The sequence below is a fragment of the Anopheles maculipalpis genome, chromosome X, assembly GCF_943734695.1.
Source record: "Anopheles maculipalpis chromosome X, idAnoMacuDA_375_x, whole genome shotgun sequence".
NCBI classification, from domain to species: Eukaryota; Metazoa; Arthropoda; class Insecta; order Diptera; family Culicidae; genus Anopheles; species Anopheles maculipalpis.
Window position 1 is genome coordinate 7186507 of NC_064870.1, and position 18820 is coordinate 7205326.

At 47.2% G+C, this 18820-nt stretch overlaps 2 protein-coding genes across 2 annotated transcripts; both read left to right on the forward strand.

Moving 5' to 3' along the window:
* Window positions 1-695: 695 nt before the first annotated feature.
* Window positions 696-7389, forward strand: LOC126562262 (protein bric-a-brac 2-like). The gene is made up of 4 exons (XM_050218722.1): window positions 696-888; window positions 2715-3416; window positions 6740-6802; window positions 6881-7389. Exons 1-4 carry the CDS (start codon window positions 696-698, stop codon window positions 7387-7389), a joined length of 1467 nt encoding a protein of 488 aa, XP_050074679.1.
* A 4747-nt stretch (window positions 7390-12136) lies between these two features.
* Window positions 12137-18356, forward strand: LOC126561963 (uncharacterized). Its single transcript, XM_050218398.1, has 4 exons — window positions 12137-15945; window positions 16025-16185; window positions 16338-17620; window positions 17778-18356. The coding sequence occupies exons 1-4, from the start codon at window positions 12152-12154 to the stop codon at window positions 18354-18356; spliced, it is 5817 nt and encodes a 1938-aa protein (XP_050074355.1). The 5' UTR covers window positions 12137-12151.
* Window positions 18357-18820: the final 464 nt, after the last annotated feature.

Below are 18820 nucleotides of genomic sequence, written 5' to 3' on the forward strand. Positions count from 1 at the left end.
TTTATTAAATTAAATTAAATGAAAATAAAAATGCTCAGTACATTAAATTTAACGCGTACGAAGTATAATAACATTGAGTAGGTCGCACACCATGAATAAAATGTATGCATTTAAGCACGAGCGCGGCAAACGGTTATAATTGTTTGTTGGGAACCGTTGCGATTGTGCTACATTCGCATTGTTCTTCCGACATCCTACAATGTGCGAATGGAACTCTGACGTACCATAATGCCAAAAAAAAATGTTCAGAAAAAATATTAACAATATAGTGTCATAAAAAGCTTTTTTAATAAATATCATTTTTTTGTGGATGTGCTCAAATATTCTAAAATCAATAATAAACGAAATAAAATTCGAAAATAAACAGTGCATTATTAATGTTAAAGCAAAACAATGGCGTGCTGTCAACATGACAAGTGTGACAACTCATTTTCACCAACCCCCGTAGAACACTCTTTGCCGGGCATAAACAATCCTGCACCCTTGGACGGGGCTTCCTGTACTAAAACCCGGCTTACGGTATACACTTATTAGTACAACCAACTGTTGTGGTCCGTACGATCCCGGTGCTGCTCAGTTGCAGTCGAGTATTGAAGCCGGTCGGTTGTGGAGAATCGTGTGTGTGCAGGATTCGCGGGCCTCGGTGCGTTTTTGTAATCATTCCGTTGGCTTTGTTTTGTTTTAGCGTGCTCATCATGCAGCAAGTGTTGTGGAAAAAACATTTCGAAGAACTGTACGGTGCGGTGAAAGACATTTTGCATCATCATGCGTACGAGGATTGTACGATCGTTTGCGAAGGGGAACTGTTTCGGGCGCACCGATTTTTGCTCGCAAGTGTTAGCCCATACTTTCATAAAATTCTCGCCCAGAACGACACAAACACAACTGGTAAGTTTTGTTTTTCTTTTAAAACTATGTCAAGGATATAGCGATGATCTATGAGTCATCAGTTAAAATTTCGAAGCTGGTTGACTCTTCAGATCAGTTCAGAAGAGTTTATCAACTTACCAGGCATTACAGACTTTTTGAACATTATTCTTCCTCGGAATGCTTACTATGGAACAGATGTTTTTAAACAAACTTATTTTAAAGCAAATTGCACCTTAAGCATCGGAACGAACCAATTTTACTTAAACTCTCCAAGAACAAATTAAAAAGTTGCGTACGTCAAGCAAGATTAAATTAGCGCCATCGATCCTTCCTGCCTACTATTCTCATGATATTTTCTTTCATTTGCAATATCGATTCAATGCATAAAGTGTATCTATTTATCTATCCACTTCAAACCGATTTTTTATCCAACATGAGAGGAAAGAAGTATTACACTCGAGATTCGATTTCCTGCCTGCTGTGCTGTAACCCAACGCACTTACGTTTTCAGCTATACGATCAACTCTGGCCGATGGTGCTAATACCGAATAAAATAATTTATCTGCAAAGTCACTATCGTTGAAGATGTAACTGGGCAGGGGATCCTGGAAGATATAAAAGTAAAACTACTTGTGTTCAAACCAATGTTGTTTGACGATCGTACTCCGTGATTACAGCATGAGATATGCTAGGCTTGGTTGATCTATATCCTGAAGGAGTAACCATCATAACAAGAGATTACCATACTTCACGTGTAAACACGCAACATTAGACGGTTACATTCATCCTGCTACATTGTCGTTAGGTTGTCGATACAAGGGAAATCATCTTCCATTACAAATCGTTCAAAGATAGATTATCTTTTCCCTATGGTTGCGCATGATAGTCAGTACGCGTTGTTTTACAAGATACGTACTTGCTGCAGCGGTAAAAGCGTGCTGATGCGCTCTCTTGCCTGTCTGTCTATCATGTTACTTATCGTGTTGTACACGCAGCTACCTTCTTGGAGAAATGGCATTAATTTTCGGACCGGGCACACAAAAACGGGCCAACGGTAGCTTCTTGTGAGGCTGCCAGCAGTTGTTTATTTGTTCACACTTGTGCCCCGATCGGTTCAATTGTACAAATTATCGCCTTAGCTTGAGATAAAGGTTTGCGTTCCGGAGCGTAGATAAATAGGTTGATATCACTGCTTAAAGCCCTTTTTGATAAACACACAACTTCGGCCGATACAGCGAGAGCTGTATGCAAGTATTGCTGGAGTATCGGTGCTATTGGGTAACTGAAGTTATCATGTCTCCGACAACTATCCTGCGGAGATCTGGTGACGGCGGGCTTGTCTAGGTGGGAATAGGAACTGAAGTAGCATTATCTTTTGCCCCCTTTTTTCACCGGTTTGCAATGACCAGAGGATCGTATTCGAGTACGCACACACACACATACACACACACACTCACAGATACGCATAACAAGAAAAGAAAAATAGGAAGAAATATTGATACAAAGAAACATGAGTCGCTTCTAGTCGTTCGTACACTACCCCGTCCGGCTATCATTCGTATATTAAACTGATATCAGCGTAATGAAGTGTCCCACAGGATTACTGGTAATAGATTTATCATTCTCGATATCACTGCGTGAATGAGTGCTTTGGTTGCAATATGCCGATTGTGTTTCGATACCACACACATTGTGCTCTAAACTGATAGGACACGGACCACGTGTCGCCGGCGATATGACGCGATTTCGACATCTCGCCGCTAGTCGTCCACAAGTATATCCGTCTACTCTTATTGTAATAACCCCTCCTCTCCCCCCCTCCTCCAACCCTTTTCTTCTTGCAGTGGTTCTGAAAGATGTATCACCACACGTAATGCGCATCATCATGCAGTTCCTGTACTACGGCGAGGCCACCATCTTCGACGGTGATCTGGAGAACGTAGTAGCAGCAGCGGAACATTTGGACCTCATACCGGTGGTTGCCATGTTGCGAAATTTGGGCAAAGATCAATCGCACAGCCGATCCGCGGCTAGCTTTCTCGGGTATCACGACACCATCACGACAGATCATGCCGCTGCAACGCCGAGGATAAGTGTACGATCGCAGTACATGGCACCACGCAACAGGAAGCGAATTGCGCCAGACTCGGACGATGAACAGCTAACCGATGGACAGGGACTCAGTCCGGTGGAACTAACGACAACTTCGAACCGGGACAAGGAATCGAGTACCGCACGGCAAACATCACCCCATCGGGCTCAGCATGGAGGACCACCACCGCCAGAAGATTTGTCGTCGGCGATACCGGATACGACACCGATGCGCGAACCGGATGTACTACCAACGGCGCATGAGACGGCAATATCCCCACGGGCAGTATCCCACACCTCATCGATCGACGAACGGGATAAGCTGTGGACGTACTACGACAGCGTAGGGATGAAGCTGCTTACCGATGCCGTACAGTCGACAGCAACCGATGCGGACAAGCGGAAGCAGACGGGAACGGGCAGAAATGTGGCGTCCGGTGGCAAAACTGCACCAGGTAAGGACCCTGTAACCCTCCTGAGAAAGGATTAAAACGCATCTCGGTGTCACACACACACACACACACACACACACACACACATATATATATATATACATATAGTGGAAAAAAACTGTTTGTGATCATTATCAAACTGGACTACCATGTGCAGTGTACAAGTACTCTCGGGATGTCCGTTCGGAATGTGTTTAGTTTATCCTCCGCACGGTGATAAGCCTTGCGCTTGATGATAAGGTTTACGTGTTTACTGTTTACAAATTTCTAATATCAATCATTTCTCATCCTGAACTGCTAACCGTGCGCTTTGCATGCGGTGCACATCATCCCTGCACATCCATCAGCCTACTGTAGACGCGTCCGTCCGTTTTACCGAGCGCCTACCAAGCTACATGATAGCTTTGCGCAGCGTCTCGCATCATACCACTCGTGCTCCAATATCATAAATATTGTTCATCAGTATGTCAAAGGTTACCACATCATATTGTGATCTCATTTTCTTTCATACAGAAAAAATAATAATAATACCAAGAAAGTACTGCCATGTCCAAAGCCTATGTGTAGGATAGAGCCGAAGGAACAAACATTCGTAGACGTGTTCGTCGGGTTCAGTGGATCAGTTGTTTGTCTCTATCCACCACTGACGCTGATTGCCTAGTGCCGATCTGCCACTGCCTTAACCAGCAATTCGATCAACTGTGGCTTATTATCACTAGCCGGCGCATTCGTGCGCTAATGAGCGCTAGTGGTAAGGCCGCCTACTCATACGCTGATACAAGATGTCTGTTGGCTGATGTGCCGAAGTGCCGGCTAGGTTGTTGCAGTGCGCAACGCTAGAATGTACCAACTTAATCCCACCAGTATTTGCCTCCTGGGAGATACCGCACCTGAATTGGGTATTTTGTGAAGTGTCGATAAACGGTCGGTAATATCGTGTGTAGCGGGCACAACACACTCACATACCGAACGCAATTCAAGCAATCTTGGATCTTGTAAAGTGCCTCCAAAACCATTCGAATCGGCTTATCCAGCAAGGCGGGGTGTGGCGAGCGGCCACTACCGCGCACCGAGTGGTGTAGATGCGCTCCCGGGAATGCTCTACTGAACAACCAAACATCGACATCGATGGGCCGATAAGTTTCGTTTGCTGATAAAGGATAAAGCCGAACACTCGTTGCAGCCGCAGTTTACCACCATCGTAATGGCGGCCGCACGAGAAGCTTAGATAATGGCTATGCCGTGGCCACTGGTTAAGCTCTGTGGTGGCATCAACCATCCATGCAAGCTTAAAACTTCTAGCGAACCAGATAGATAATAAGCCGCTAGATAGTGCGACGAAGATGGGTGATGGCGTTTCCTGCCGAGACGATCGATCCCGTACCCCGAACCTTAGACGGGTCGCCATCACCGGTCACCCATCTTTTCACCCTCGCTCGTTGCTCAGCTGCTAGTGTACTGTTGTGGATCCGCAAGATCCAGTCCCCAGCGGCTTATCGGATGATGCTTACGGATGAATCCTCCGTAACTACTACTGCTCTTCTCCGCTTACCGAGCGCAAACAGCATCGCCGGCTGATAATAACCATTATATTTTCATTGAAACATACATATACACATGTTTTTTTTTTTCGTCGTTGTTGTTGTGGTATGTGCTGTTGCTTCACCTTCCACCAAGGAAACTTTGAAGGAGTTCGTGCGCATGACATAGGTTCGATAGGCAGAATATAATCACAGCCAGCTCTTCCGTTTGTTGTCTGTTTTGGGGTGGCAAGGTTTGAGGTTAGGGCGTAGCGTGTCCGTCCGGGGTTTGGTTGTTTTTCGGGATGATATTTGGGAAACTTTGTCTTCGGTCGCTCCGGAAACGACATCCCATGGGCGCTGTGAGCGAGCAGAGATAAGTTGCGGAATCCACCGTTTGTCGTTGCCTAACGGCGTATGATCGCGAGGCGAAGGTTAGAGGTTGAACTTTACCCATTCCAGTCCACGTCGGTCCTGCTTCTCCAGTACTGTTGCCGTGTCGTCTTTTGGGCGGGAACCCTGTCGCTGCTTCGTTCGAGAGTGGATCGGTTTTTATCAACCTCTGGCGCAGCGCTTGAAGAACTCTGCTGAATGTCCGAGTTCCCGGCTTTCTTTTTTTTTTTTTGTTAATTTTAGATCACTTCGGTACTTCGGTCTTAATCTGGAGCACACTTAATCACTTCCGATGGAGCGTAATTTTAATTCGGGTGTCAGGCTTTTGGGAGGCAATGATGCGATCCCGCGTATCACGTTGGATGTTGCGCATTCCTTGCGCCGTTGTAAGGGGGACTTTGAGTATGAGCGGGGTCGGGGCGGGGGGCGATAAAGTTTGAGGGCATGTGGGAGGGGAGGGGGGGTCTCTGACCATCGGTTTGGTTAATCGTTACGTTAAATAGATAGAGATAATTATAACAGAAAAAGCAGCACCACTTTGACAAAACTCGGCTGCTTCGGAGGATGGGCAACGGGTTTTCTATCCTTGGACAGTGTGCGCCCGCTGTACGGTTTCGGCCAGGGCACGGAGCGATGACTGGTGCGAGCGTTTGGTGATAGCGCAGTATTTGACGCAGTTTTTACGGCATGTTTGCAACTGCTTTACGGATCTACATCTATTTTCAATCTCTCGACCACGCGATCGGCAAACCATCAGCAGATAAAAGGGAACATCGGATGCGTTATCAACGATTCTTTGCGGATGAGTAGACAAGGGAGAGGGAACCTAGCTCTAGAGTAGGAGAGATGTAAACTAGCTGATGATGCTCATGGTCTAGCCAGATTATCAAATGCTTCGTATTGCTTCGACTTCTGAGTGATTAGTACCGACATGAGGCAACCTATTGTAGATCAAAACGATCTCTTATGCAGGATCGCACGTAAATGAATTGAAGTATTCATTTTTTCCCTGCTTTTTCATTATCCAGCAAAAATGGACGTTCATCAAGGTTGTCTTGTTTGATAGTCATGTGCTATTCAGACATATTTTATTACTTGCTAGGTATATATGCCTCCTTCTGATAGTATAGATAGGCTTCCCAGAACATTGTGTCTAATATCATACTCATCACGATGTAACTAACAATTCTTCTGACCTTCATTTAGATATCCTGGAACTCTACCACGAACCACCCTAATACCTCAAATACTACACCACACTGCATGCTCTCATTCAGATAATAAACACCATCGAAATCCGTTCATCACCGTAGAATGCTGCTTGGTAGTAGGTATGCATGTAGCGACCGTCATCCCCTTACCGTATTTAGATGCATCATTCTCATCCATATTTACCCTGTCTACTCGTTCCAGCTGTGTATGACCATGACTTACGCACAAGCCTGACCGATCACGAAACACCACACCTCGCCACAAGCAAGCAAAACGCAAAACTGTAACGCTTTAACGGCTTTTTTTCATTTCATCCCTCCGTTTTCTTCTCTCGTTTCGTAGTGACACCGGGCGAAAAGTGGTTCCAGGGCCGGTTGGAGTTTATGCTTAGCCAGCGCGGCAAACCGCTGCTCGTCCACGATGGCCACTCGTTCGGCATACAGTACATCCGGAAGGACAAGAAGTACTGGCAATGCAATCTTTCCCGAAAATACAACTGTAAGGCACGGGTAACGACCACCGATACGGGTGACATCATCGTGACGAACAACGAGCACTGCCACACCGAGATCCGGCAGCATCTGCGCAAAGACTACAAAACGATGAAGCTGGCCGCATCGTTGGCGGCGAACCGTGGCCTATCCACGTTGCCACTGTTTTCGCCCAAATCGCTAACGCTACCGAACCTGGCGAACGCTTTCCTGCAGTCCGGGGGCAGTGCGGAGGCGGCCAACCTCTGCCAGACCAGTCCCAACGCAAGCCATCAAAGTGAACCGACGCAAGAGTCAGGCAGCCTCAACCTCACCATCAATCAGCTGATCAAACGGGAGACGGGTAACTACAGTGAATGACAGCCAGGAAAGATGAGGTTTTTAGATGGGGAGGTTAGCCGATACTCGGTCATCGTTGGTAGTGGGTCTTTGGTACGGACGAAAGACCAGCGTAAAGTTATGGTACCTGAACCGAACCGGCATCCCCATTTGACGTAGTGTTCAGTTTTTCCCGCATCTCTCCATGCTCCACTAACCTTCAGAACGGGACAGACGCACCTGATCAACAACTCCACTAACTGTGAGGTCATCTGTGAGGTAGGCACGCACGATGTTTTGACTACTAGACGAAAATGTACAATTGAATGAGCAGCTAGAACTATCTGTTCTCAAAAAATGGTTGAACAAATTTTAAGATGGACCTTATCTGTTATCTTAGCTTACGTACGAATCTTCTGAACCGGATGACGAGTGTTTTCCCTTAAAAAAAAAACATAAAATCGCCAATATAACATCTTAGGGAAGGATGCAAACCTGAAGACGACGCGCCCGGAAAGAGTAGTTGTAGAATTGTTAAAGATCAAAGTTTCAGATTACGGCAACTATTATAGACTGTAAGAGAGTACAGGAATAACCAAGCAAACGCAACTGTGCTTGCCACTACCGTATATAGGGTACACGCTCAATACTCATTAACCTGATTTGATACTGGTGTTGGTTAAGCAGGTGCACACCGGGAACCAAGGGTGTGCTAGGCAGCTTTCAATTGCTGAATAATGTTATCTATACAGGCTTGATTTATCGAAATATGCTATCGATAAATGACCCCACTGGAGGATAGCGCATTATTGCCTTTTGACACTTTTTTGTTGTTGTACGATTTGTTAGAGGAAATCGAAAAGTGATAACTTTTTTCCCCTTCGTCTATCGCATCGCTGATGATTGTGTTCGGCAATCATATTTGCAGCCGTTTCCTCAGTTCAAAATTTTTGTGTTGGAATTATTAAACTTAGTTTTATCAGATTTTCATTCACTTCGTTTGCTCAGAGGGGAGAGAGAAAGAGAGAAGTAAAAATAAAGTTACTATTTACTAAATAATGTTTAGCTAAGCAAACCAGACCAAAACAATTCCAGTATATAGTTTATTTTTTTGTCCATAATTGGTACATTTTGATCATCGTCAATTGCGGGCCACAATAGGAAGGAAAGGATTTAAACTATTCACGACTAATGCTACGTTTCGATCGCTTCCCCGATTGCCGTTCATTTGGAAATGAATATACAACAACACCATTTTGATCGCAGTAGGTCAGTTTTTTAGGTCAGGCCATCCTGACGGTAGCAAAGACCGGTAGGATACGATGGCTGGGGCATGGTATGAGGATGCCGGACTCATGCCCCGCCAAGAAAGTATTCGTCAGCGACCCCCAGTTCGGCACGAGGCGTCGGGGAGCACAGCGAGTTGGTTGGCTAGATCAGGCGAAGGGTGACCTGTCGGAGATCGGGTGCCTACACGGATGGGAAGCTGCATCCAGGGATCGAGTTTCCTGGAAATCTTTTGTTGACCGGGCCATGTCAGGACGACGTGCTCTTTAAAAGAGCAGGCCAACATAAGTGAGTGAGTTAGGTCAGTTATTAAACCACCAGAAATGGTATACATTATAATGCGTTGCTTATGATGCTGAAATGTTGTATTTTGGTTTGTTTTGTGTCCGTTTCTTAGGGTTTTGAGCTTCCATGACGTTTGTGAAGCCGAATCAGTTCGTGCGAGCTATTTGAAATCATCAGCATGTACGTGTCCTTGTCCACCGAATTTTTGTACCGAATAATTTCCACAGAAAAGGAATAAAAACTAGAAAGTGAATTCCCCTTTTATCTCCTGATGCCTAAAAATTAAGAAACTCTATTTTCCTTACAGTTGATTCCAACCATACAAACGTTAGGTAACCAAAATTACAAATCTCTGGATTTTATACCCACGATCAAAAAATCTGACTGATTTTACTTCATAGATTGATTTTGTGTAGAACAGTTAATTTTACCCTGCTTTTCATTGCGCTACTTTCTGAAACTGAAACTGAGTAGTTGAGTTACCAAATAGCTACGATCGATCCCGGAGCAGTCAAAACCTAGCAGTTAGCGTGATTGTAGACTTTTTACATAAGATCAGTGTATTTTTGTAATCTGTTTTTTTCTTATATTATGTTCATAAAATACTCATCGAGAGTATGTCGACACGTGTGCCAAATATGTTATCTCAATAAAAAAATATATATATGTATATATATAAAACTGTGAACGGTGTTACTGTGTGAGCTTTGCCATAATCTTGGTCAATCATAGCATTCCCTACTTTCTATTCCCGATGTCTTGATGGTTTGATCTGCTCTATATATCACAAACGAAGGAGATAAATGAAGATTATGATTGGTACTTGTACAATACAACGCTAGTTTACTTTTGACTGTAAGCTGTTATGCTTTACTGTTTCTCACACACTTTCCCGTACAGGCAGGTCGGGTCTCCTTATCTCGCCTTTTACGATAAGAACCCTGGCCTGGCATCGACAATCAGTAGATTAGTCTAGAGCTAATATTAATCCGTAATTGAGTCTATTTTTTTATTCATCAGGCGATGGGACGCATATATTGGGATGTTGGTAAGCTAAAGGCAGCATTCCTGAAAGTGTACAATTTATCAGAATTAATGGTAATGGCCCTTGAGACTAAGGAAATCATATCCAGGATTCGTCTCAATCTTGATTTTTTTTAAATTTTTGTTTTCATTTTTTTTTCTACTTGTTTTTCTTGGTTTAACGACCTACTAGGTCACGCCGGCCAACGAATGGCCAGACTTGCTGATATCTGATACTTGCTGATAGTAGTTAGATAGTCAGTTCTCACTACAGGCGAACCAGGCCCAGATAATACTTAAACCTCGGTCCTGTCATGTGAAGACCGACGCCGCTGGAGCCTTTTTAAGGGAACCTTTCTCTTTCCTCCTGCCCCTCATTCTTATTAAATATCAAATCCATGTTTTTTTTTTTAGTGAGATAGCGACCACAATGTTTAATTGATCAGAACCTTTTGAAACTTCAACATGTCGTTTGATGGGTCTGTAGAGCGAGAATGCCTTCCCGCTAGTAGGTTGGGGTACCAAATTGTTCGCTCTACAATTTCGGGTTGCTTTGGCTTGCCATTGCTGTGTTCCTTCATGAGATTTTACGTGCAATTTGAAAACCTAATCCTTCATAGGAGAGAACAGTCCTGATGGGAGTCGATATCTAGATTCCTGCCATGTGAAAGGCAAACGCCTGATCCTCAACAACGTCCGAATCCTTATTCTTCTTCTTGGCGGGTTTGGCGACCGGTGTCGTTGTCGTCTCTCTGTTTTATATTTAAATAATATTTTTTGAACACAAAATAGCTACTTTTCAACAACACTTGCTAGTAAATTGTTTCCTTCACATATTCTAGTTTTGAATTTGAATTTTGCGTTCGAAAAGCTTTCCCAAAATATGTTGTACTAATACAAAAACAACAATAAAACCGAACCAAATAACAATTCAAGCCGAAGCCCAGTGAGCCTTTTTTATTATTATGAAGCTAAATTTATGCTTATCTTTAGTGATTACAACCACCATAAAGGCAGTAATAAAAGACATTAATTTTACAATTATTTGCAAACATAAATAAAAGTTGTGCTAAAACAAAAGCAAACGCAACTGACAGCGGTACAACACGCTGAAGCGAGTCCAGTGTGGAACGCGGTGTTATAAACGCACCGCCCTTCACGGTGCCGTACGAACGCGTTGGTGCGAAAGGGAAAACACGAATGAAAAGCCAGCTCTTTCTGCTCCCTTTCACCCACACGATTCTGGGAAGGACTTATTCCAAACGAATTGAAGCAAGTATTTTGTATAGAAAAGTGCAAAAATTATGTTGTGCAGAAATGGGCACAAACGTTAGAAGCAAAACAAAGCATAGGCTTGGAAAACGATTGATATAGGATTATTGTTGTCGATCGGAAAATTGAACCAGCAGTGCAAATCCATCTCCCTTTCTGGTAGAAAACGAACGAAAGTGTGTGTAAAAAATTCCAATCCAAGAGCTCGGGACGATTTCGGCATATGCACAATAACACCCCCTTAGCATCACCGTCTACTGTGTCCTATTGGTGGATGGATAGCGAAAGTGCATAAAACCACCATCGATAAACCTTCCATGATGCAGAGAAAAGCTAGTTAAAAAGTATCCTTTTTAATCTGTGCGTTTATGTGTTGAAACAGCGAACGAAAGTGTGTGCCAAGTGTTTGGGTCGCGGCTTGTGTGTGTGTGTGTGTTTTTTTTGAGGAACTTTTGTATGTGTTAAAAAATCGACAGGAACAGGAAAACAAAAGTGAACCCGTTTACCAAATGTTCTCCGGTGTGGTGGTACAGCGATGGCGCTCGAGATGTTCGTCGGAAGGTGCGAATCTGTTTACCGAACGGCACGGCCACTGTTAACGATGGCGAACGGGATGTGTGGTATGTAGGGGGTGATGAGGTTCTCTGGAACACACCCTCGGTTGCTAGATCCGGTTTCAGCACGTGTGATTCCGATTGTGATAGTTTTAATCGATGTTTTGAGGAATCGTGCGCGAACAAGTTCTACCTTTTTGTTATTTTTCCCATCTCTAGTGCTTTGCACCAGGGAGGACAAATAATTGCACAATTTAATGCTAAGCAAGGACGAATCTTTTTTTTTCTAGCCACGGACAGTTAAACAAGTGAACGGAGGACAGCATCAAAACAGCAATTGTACGACACACCTTCTTCCCTACGCGCGTGTATGTGTGTGCGTAATGCCAAAACCATCGGATGAAAGTTTCGGCAAGCCGGCCGACTCGTCCTTGGACGATGATTTCGAGCTGGACGAGCTGGCCGTGTCTCGGAAGCCCCATTTTCTCGATTACGACAACAAACCTCCCGCCGAGCTGGTGGACCACTGCTGGAATGGAGCGGGCAAAGAGCGGGGTCTGGATGAGGAGGAGGAGGATGGGGAGGAGGAAATTTTATCCGTAGAGAAAAAGGAGCATAATGATGTAAATGGGCGACCCCTTCTCGCTACGGTGGTGTGCGAACAATCGTTACTGTTCCAGCGTCCGCCACCGGTAGCGGCGCTAGACGCCACCACAACACCAGCCATACCGATCATGAATGTATCGTACGATGTAACGACGGCAACGGTCACCACGCTGAACATTGTGTCGACCGCCAAGCAAGGTGGTGGTGGTACCTGGCCGCTAAAGGAAAGACCTGCAGCAATGTCACCCAGGCGGCAGCAACCCCAACAGCAACAGCAACATCCTTCCTTAAATCGTGGCGAGCTGGGTGAGGTCGGACCGAAGATGGAATGCGTTTACTCGTTGCTTTCAATGCTAGGCTCAACGAACGTACTCGAAATGTCCTGCAAGTTCCTGGAGCTTTCTCGCAACGAGGAAAAATGTTCCGCGCTGCGGCGCTCCGGCTGCGTACCACTGCTGGTGCACATTATCCATAACGAACCGAACGAAGTCGCACGCCGGAATGCACGGCAAGCGCTGGTAAATGTGGTCCGATGCAATGGGGATGAGGGAGCGGCCCGCCGGGAGTTGAAAGTGCTGCGTTTGATCGATCAGTTAATTGACTATACCGATCTGCTAAAAGAACAAACGCGCGAAAGTACCCAAAATCCCGAACCCGGCGAGCTGATACGGGAGGAAAAGGATGGTTCAATGACCGCCCCGGACCCGGAACGTCATCCGATACAGGCGATCGGAACGCTGGCAAAGATAAGCTACGACGAGGAGCACCGCCACGCAATGTGTCAGTTCGGGGCGCTACAAACGATCGCATCGCTGATACAGCTCGACCATCACGTGCACGGCAGCGCCACACCGGATGCACTGAAATGCATCGAGATGCGCCGTTACGCGAGCATGGTACTGACGAACCTAACGTTCGGCCAGGGTAACAATAAGGCGCTGCTCTGCTCGAACCGTGACTTTATGCGGGCGCTCGTATCGCAGCTTGGCTGTACCGAGCTCGTCCAGGTAACCGCATCCGTGCTGCGCAACCTATCCTGGCGCGCCGACTCCATCACGAAGCAAACGTTGGTAGAGATCGAAACCGTAACACGGCTAACCGAGGCGGCGATGCGCTGTACGGTAGAAAACACGCTGAAATCGATCCTATCCGCGCTGTGGAATCTTTCCAACCATTGCGCACAGAATCGGGCCAAGATATGCGAAGTTAGTGGGGCGTTGGAATTTCTAATCGATCTCCTATCGTACGAAGCACCGAGCAAAACGTGGAGTGTCGTGGAGAATGCGGGCGGTATACTGCGGAACGTGTCGAGCCATATTGCGCAGTCGGAAGCGTATCGGCGAGTACTGCGCGAGAAGCAGTGTTTGAAGCTGTTGCTCGATCAGCTTAAATCGCCCAGCCTGACGGTGGTAAGCAATGCGTGCGGTACGTTGGGAAATTTGTCGAGCGAAAATGAGCAGGATCAGCGCTTTTTGCGGGAGCACGGTGCGATACCGATGTTGCGTTCGCTCATCTACAGCAAGCACAATATCATCTCGAACGGGTCGAGGCTGGCGTTGAAAAATCTGCAACAGCTGCAGCAACCAGTACAACGTACAGCGCCAGTACCGGTGAACACGCTGCATGAGACGGATGCCGCTGTATGGAATGGGAAAGGAGGAGAGACTGGGCTAACGTCGGCAAAACCTGGCCTGATTGTGCGTAAGCAGCGTGCCATGGAGCAGGAACTAGGCTGTGCGTTTTATCGTAAACCAAGCGAAGCGTCCGAGGGTGAAGAAGAGGTGGGAGAAATTGGGCGGGACGGAATTGGATCATCTCCGGATGCGGACCCGGAACCGGAAACACCAATCAACTACGGGTTACCAGAGGAACGGCTACATCAGCATTCGTACGATTATCAGGAAACGGACATTGATCAGCTGACAGATTATTCGTTGCGTTACGCCGAAAATCAGTCCGATTCGGAGGAAGACGAGGAAAAGGATGACGAGCGGGCAGTAGTGGCGACTTACAGACGGCGAGCGACCGGCGAACAGGATGATCCATCAGTAAACGTACTGATGCCGGAGGATTCCGTCAAATGTTACTACACCGAGGGTACGCCACAGATCATCTCCAGTGCTACATCGATGAGCGATTTGCGTGCGGTAGCTGGTGCAGCTATGAAACCGGTCGAGGTCGGACCGGTTCCCGCCCAACCAGTGGGGGTGGTTGTGGACCGAGAGGAATGCATTGTTGGCGGACCGGTGATGAAATCGAACCCGATCCCAATCGGACGTGGACCAGCTATTATCGGTGGCGGTGATACGGGCTGTAACACACCGGACAAACCGTTCAATTACTGTGAAGAGGGAACGCCCGACTTTAGCCGGGAAGCGTCGTTGAGCATAATCGATCTTCCGCACGAAACGCAACAGCAGGAAAAGCAGCAACAGACGGGCATGGAAGAACAGCAGCAGCAGCAGACGCAGCAAGCTCCGACGGCGGTAGTGGTTGGTGATCCGAACGTTGCTAGCATTACCGGGGGGCCGGTCTCAGGTAAATCGGTTTCGTTTCTGAACACCGGTGCGGATGAAACGCCGCTCATGTTTTCCCGCACCAGCTCGATGGGTTCGTTGTCGAGCGCGGAACCGGCTTGCACCGACGATAAAAGTTCGATTGTGAGCGAGTTTAGCCGAATGGCGTCTGGCGTGATGTCACCGTCGGAGTTGCCCGACTCACCAACGCAAACGATACCACACTCACCGCACCCGCAAACGAAGCGTCCGATGTTGCCGAAAATTCTTCCCCCGGATGATGATGATGGTGGTGGTGGTGGTGGCCGTCTTCGCGTTGGGAATGGTGACGGTATCGGTGCGTTTGCAGACACGGTTAGTAAGTTTAATGTAGAGCACACGCCAGCTCAGTTTTCGTGCGCCACCAGCCTGAGCAATCTTAGCCTGGAGGAGAAGGATGAGATTAAGCAGAGCGAGATCGATGAGAAGGAGGGAAGGGTGGTGGAGGAGAGCAGTTCCCTAGCGTCGCAACCACCGGTACTACCAAATCCGGCCGATCTCGTGCTGGTTGGCATTACTAACGCAACCACCACGGACGAAGGGCACGCATCCGACGCAGATTCCGATGCGGGTGGTGGTGAGGATGATGAGCTGCTGGCGTCCTGTATCAGCATCGGCATGAACAGTGTCGTTGCGCGCAGTGTTGCAAAGCAGCAAAATGGGCCCACTTTCCAGCCGGTGCTGCGTTACGATGAGTCGGCGGCGAATGATGATGGGCACGATTCGGACGATAGCTCCAACCTGTCAGACAACAACGATCGCCTGCTGGAGGAATGCATACTGAGCGGTATGCCAAAGCCGAAACAATCCCACCCACTAGTGGGACCGAGAGGCGGTGGACCGGTAATTAAGGAGAATCCGTTCAAAATGATGCGAACGAACGATACAATTGCACCGGCAAATGATGAGCTAAACCCATTCCACATCGAGGACAGTCCGTGTAATTTCTCCACCGTGTCGGCACTGTCGGAGTTGACGATGGCATCCGATACGATGCGGGATAAATCGCTGGAAAGGTTAGCTAGCATTGCGACACCAAGTGTACGTTTACATACTATATTTGTTCCTTTCTCTTAAATTGTTTGTTCGCAATAGTATGGATCGGGAATTGATTGATTTGCTGGTAAAGGATGGCTTTCCGAAGAAGCGAGAGATAGCAGTGGTAAGCTCACCATCGGTCGAATCCGAAACGGATGATCATCTGCTGGATGAGGCGATTGCAGCCGGTATCACTGGGAAGGTGCAGCACGGGCGTGGTAAGTTTCTTTATTTTAATATTTTATAATAGCTCATAGTTAATGTTTAACTTATTCCTGTTTTAGTCGTTTGCCTATTTACCTAAATACCTTACTTCGATCGGCATCTACTAATTACGCTCTCCCTTTTTTGGGAAAATTGTTTCCCCCAGGTGATATTACGGATGATGTTACGAAACAACTGCTGCAGCAAAATGTTTCGTTTTTGCGTCGTGAAGAGCCAGCCACATCAAACCATCTAACGACGAACCACGGTTGGGTGTCACCGACACATTTGTCACAACCCTTAACCAACAACGACAGCCTACCGGAGGATAATGACGATTCGGAGCAGGAGGAAGACTACCAGCTGCTGGTCGAATGTATCCAAAAAGGGATGCGTCCGGCTGGGGCGCGTGGTGGCACGTCGTCCACGCAGCACGACAGCGAAGAACTGTTGCCCCTCGCGGTGGGGGGAATGCAGCGACCGTCGAACCCGACCACCATCCCGAAGCAATCGTCGTCCCAGTCAAAAAACGTGCAAACTACGCCTGCGATGTCGAAGGATGTCGGTGTCTTCGAAGTGTCGCCAGGCGTAGGAAGCAAAACGCAAAACTACTCACCATCGGTCCGGTCGGGCATCGGTGGCCGGCGACGGGCACCGGGAGCGAATTCCCCACCACCGACCGATACATCCGACATCACCGACAGCACAACCATCTACTTCAGCCTAACACCGTCGGCGGTATCGAACACGGTCGCCACCAGCAACAGCAGCACCGTCGAACCCGCCACGCACCGGGCGGCTCACGAGCGAATAGTGGTGGGAGCGGCGAACATGGCTTCCGCTCACACAGCCCCGACTGGGTCTGATGAGCTGATGCTGGAGCAACCGCTAATGATGGGCGAGAGTTTCGAGCGTGGACCATGTGCCAAGCATAAAAATCCGGAACGCATGCTCCAGTCGGTCGAACGGCTTACCCAGGAGTTGGTGTCGCAGGTGGAAGAACGGCACGTGCGTACCAGTACGGAGGAATGCAGCACGGTTACCTCAGCCGTCGAGTTTAAGATAGGCGAAAAGGTAACGACGGTGCCGGGTGGTGGATCTGTCGTGGTGGGATTAGCCGACTGTCTACATGGTGGCTCACGGGTGGGAATGATGATGGATGATGAAGGCAATCTGGAGAGCGAAGAGCCACCATCCATTCTGTACCAAATGTCGATGCCATTCGTGCACCACGAACCGATCGTGCTGAATTCGATCGATTACATTTCACTCGCACCCGTCGAAGAGCAGATGGCAACCCCGCTAGCGACTACGACAGCAACGACAATGCCGGCACCGAGTCGTGTTATCAAACCTGTGCGCGTCGTATCGAACCCGGGCTCACCTAGGATTCGGAAATTACAACGCGAATCTTCCATCAACAAGGATGCGGACAAGGATGAGTGCAAGGTACGTTGTATGCTAGTGCAAGAATTGTCGTTTGAATTTTAAAATGTTCGATTTTTATTTTGATAGAGGCGTAACAAAAAAAGATGGCGCTGTAGAAACTTTTCCTGTTGTGCTATTTTTTTCTAATTTTATTTATTTGTTTTATATGATGTTTCAGGGCAAACCCATGAAAAGCCAAGATGCTAAACCCACAAAGAAAGAGCAACAGACCAAAATCGTCAAACCGGCAGTGGAAAGCGTTACGAAGGTTTCCCGCGTTCGGCAACCAGTGCCAAAGGGTGGGGCCTTTCCTGCCGGCAGGACACCGCCAAAACCTTCCTCGGGCAGTCCCATCCATCGTCCCACGGTAAAAACCCTCTTCCAGCCGCATGCACAACGTTCGGCGACGAAAAAGCTTCAGCCGGAACCAACGCAACCCGTAAAGCAGAAGCTCAAACAAACACCAACGGTGGCGACAGGGCTCGGTATAGCACGCCAAGATACGTTCGTGTTGGACAAACCGACGCTGTCAATGCACGTACCGAAGGTTATACCGAAGGTGGCATCCGGTGGAACCACCGAACCGCAGGCGGACGGTAAACCGGTGTCCAAAATCCCACTACTGAAAGGTGAGAAAACCTCCTCATCGAGCCGCATACCACCGCCGAAGCGGACACTCCAAGCGGGAAAGCAACAGCCGTCCAAGATGGGGACATTGAAAACATCTCCCGGTGGGGTTGGTACGCTGAAGAAGTAATCGCGCTGCTTAACGTTTTCTCTTTTTCGCGTAATCTTTGCTAGCTCTAGTGCGTGCTTATCTCATGATGGTAGCAATTTTAAACAAATACTTTACTATTGCAAACTTTCACATGCAGCTTGCTTAATACAAGGATGTACTGCCGTATGCTGGCTATCGGTTAGATGATTTATCCATTGGCCGGATAGTCGGCCTCGAGTGTGTCAAACCTATTCTGCGGAACGATCTTTTTCTTCTGTTACGTCGCATGTTACCTAATCAACTCGCCCGAAACGAACACTCACACCTTTTGATAGAGATAGTAAATATATAAATGAATTATAAAATAATCATCCTTATAGCGATATAATCTAGTCCGCCCCATGCTCGTGCAGTAACGAACTTACGAACGAATGTGCATTTTTATTTGCTTTGTTTTAGCGTTTTAGTTATGCGTATCCACCAGAGAGGAAAACAATTATTTT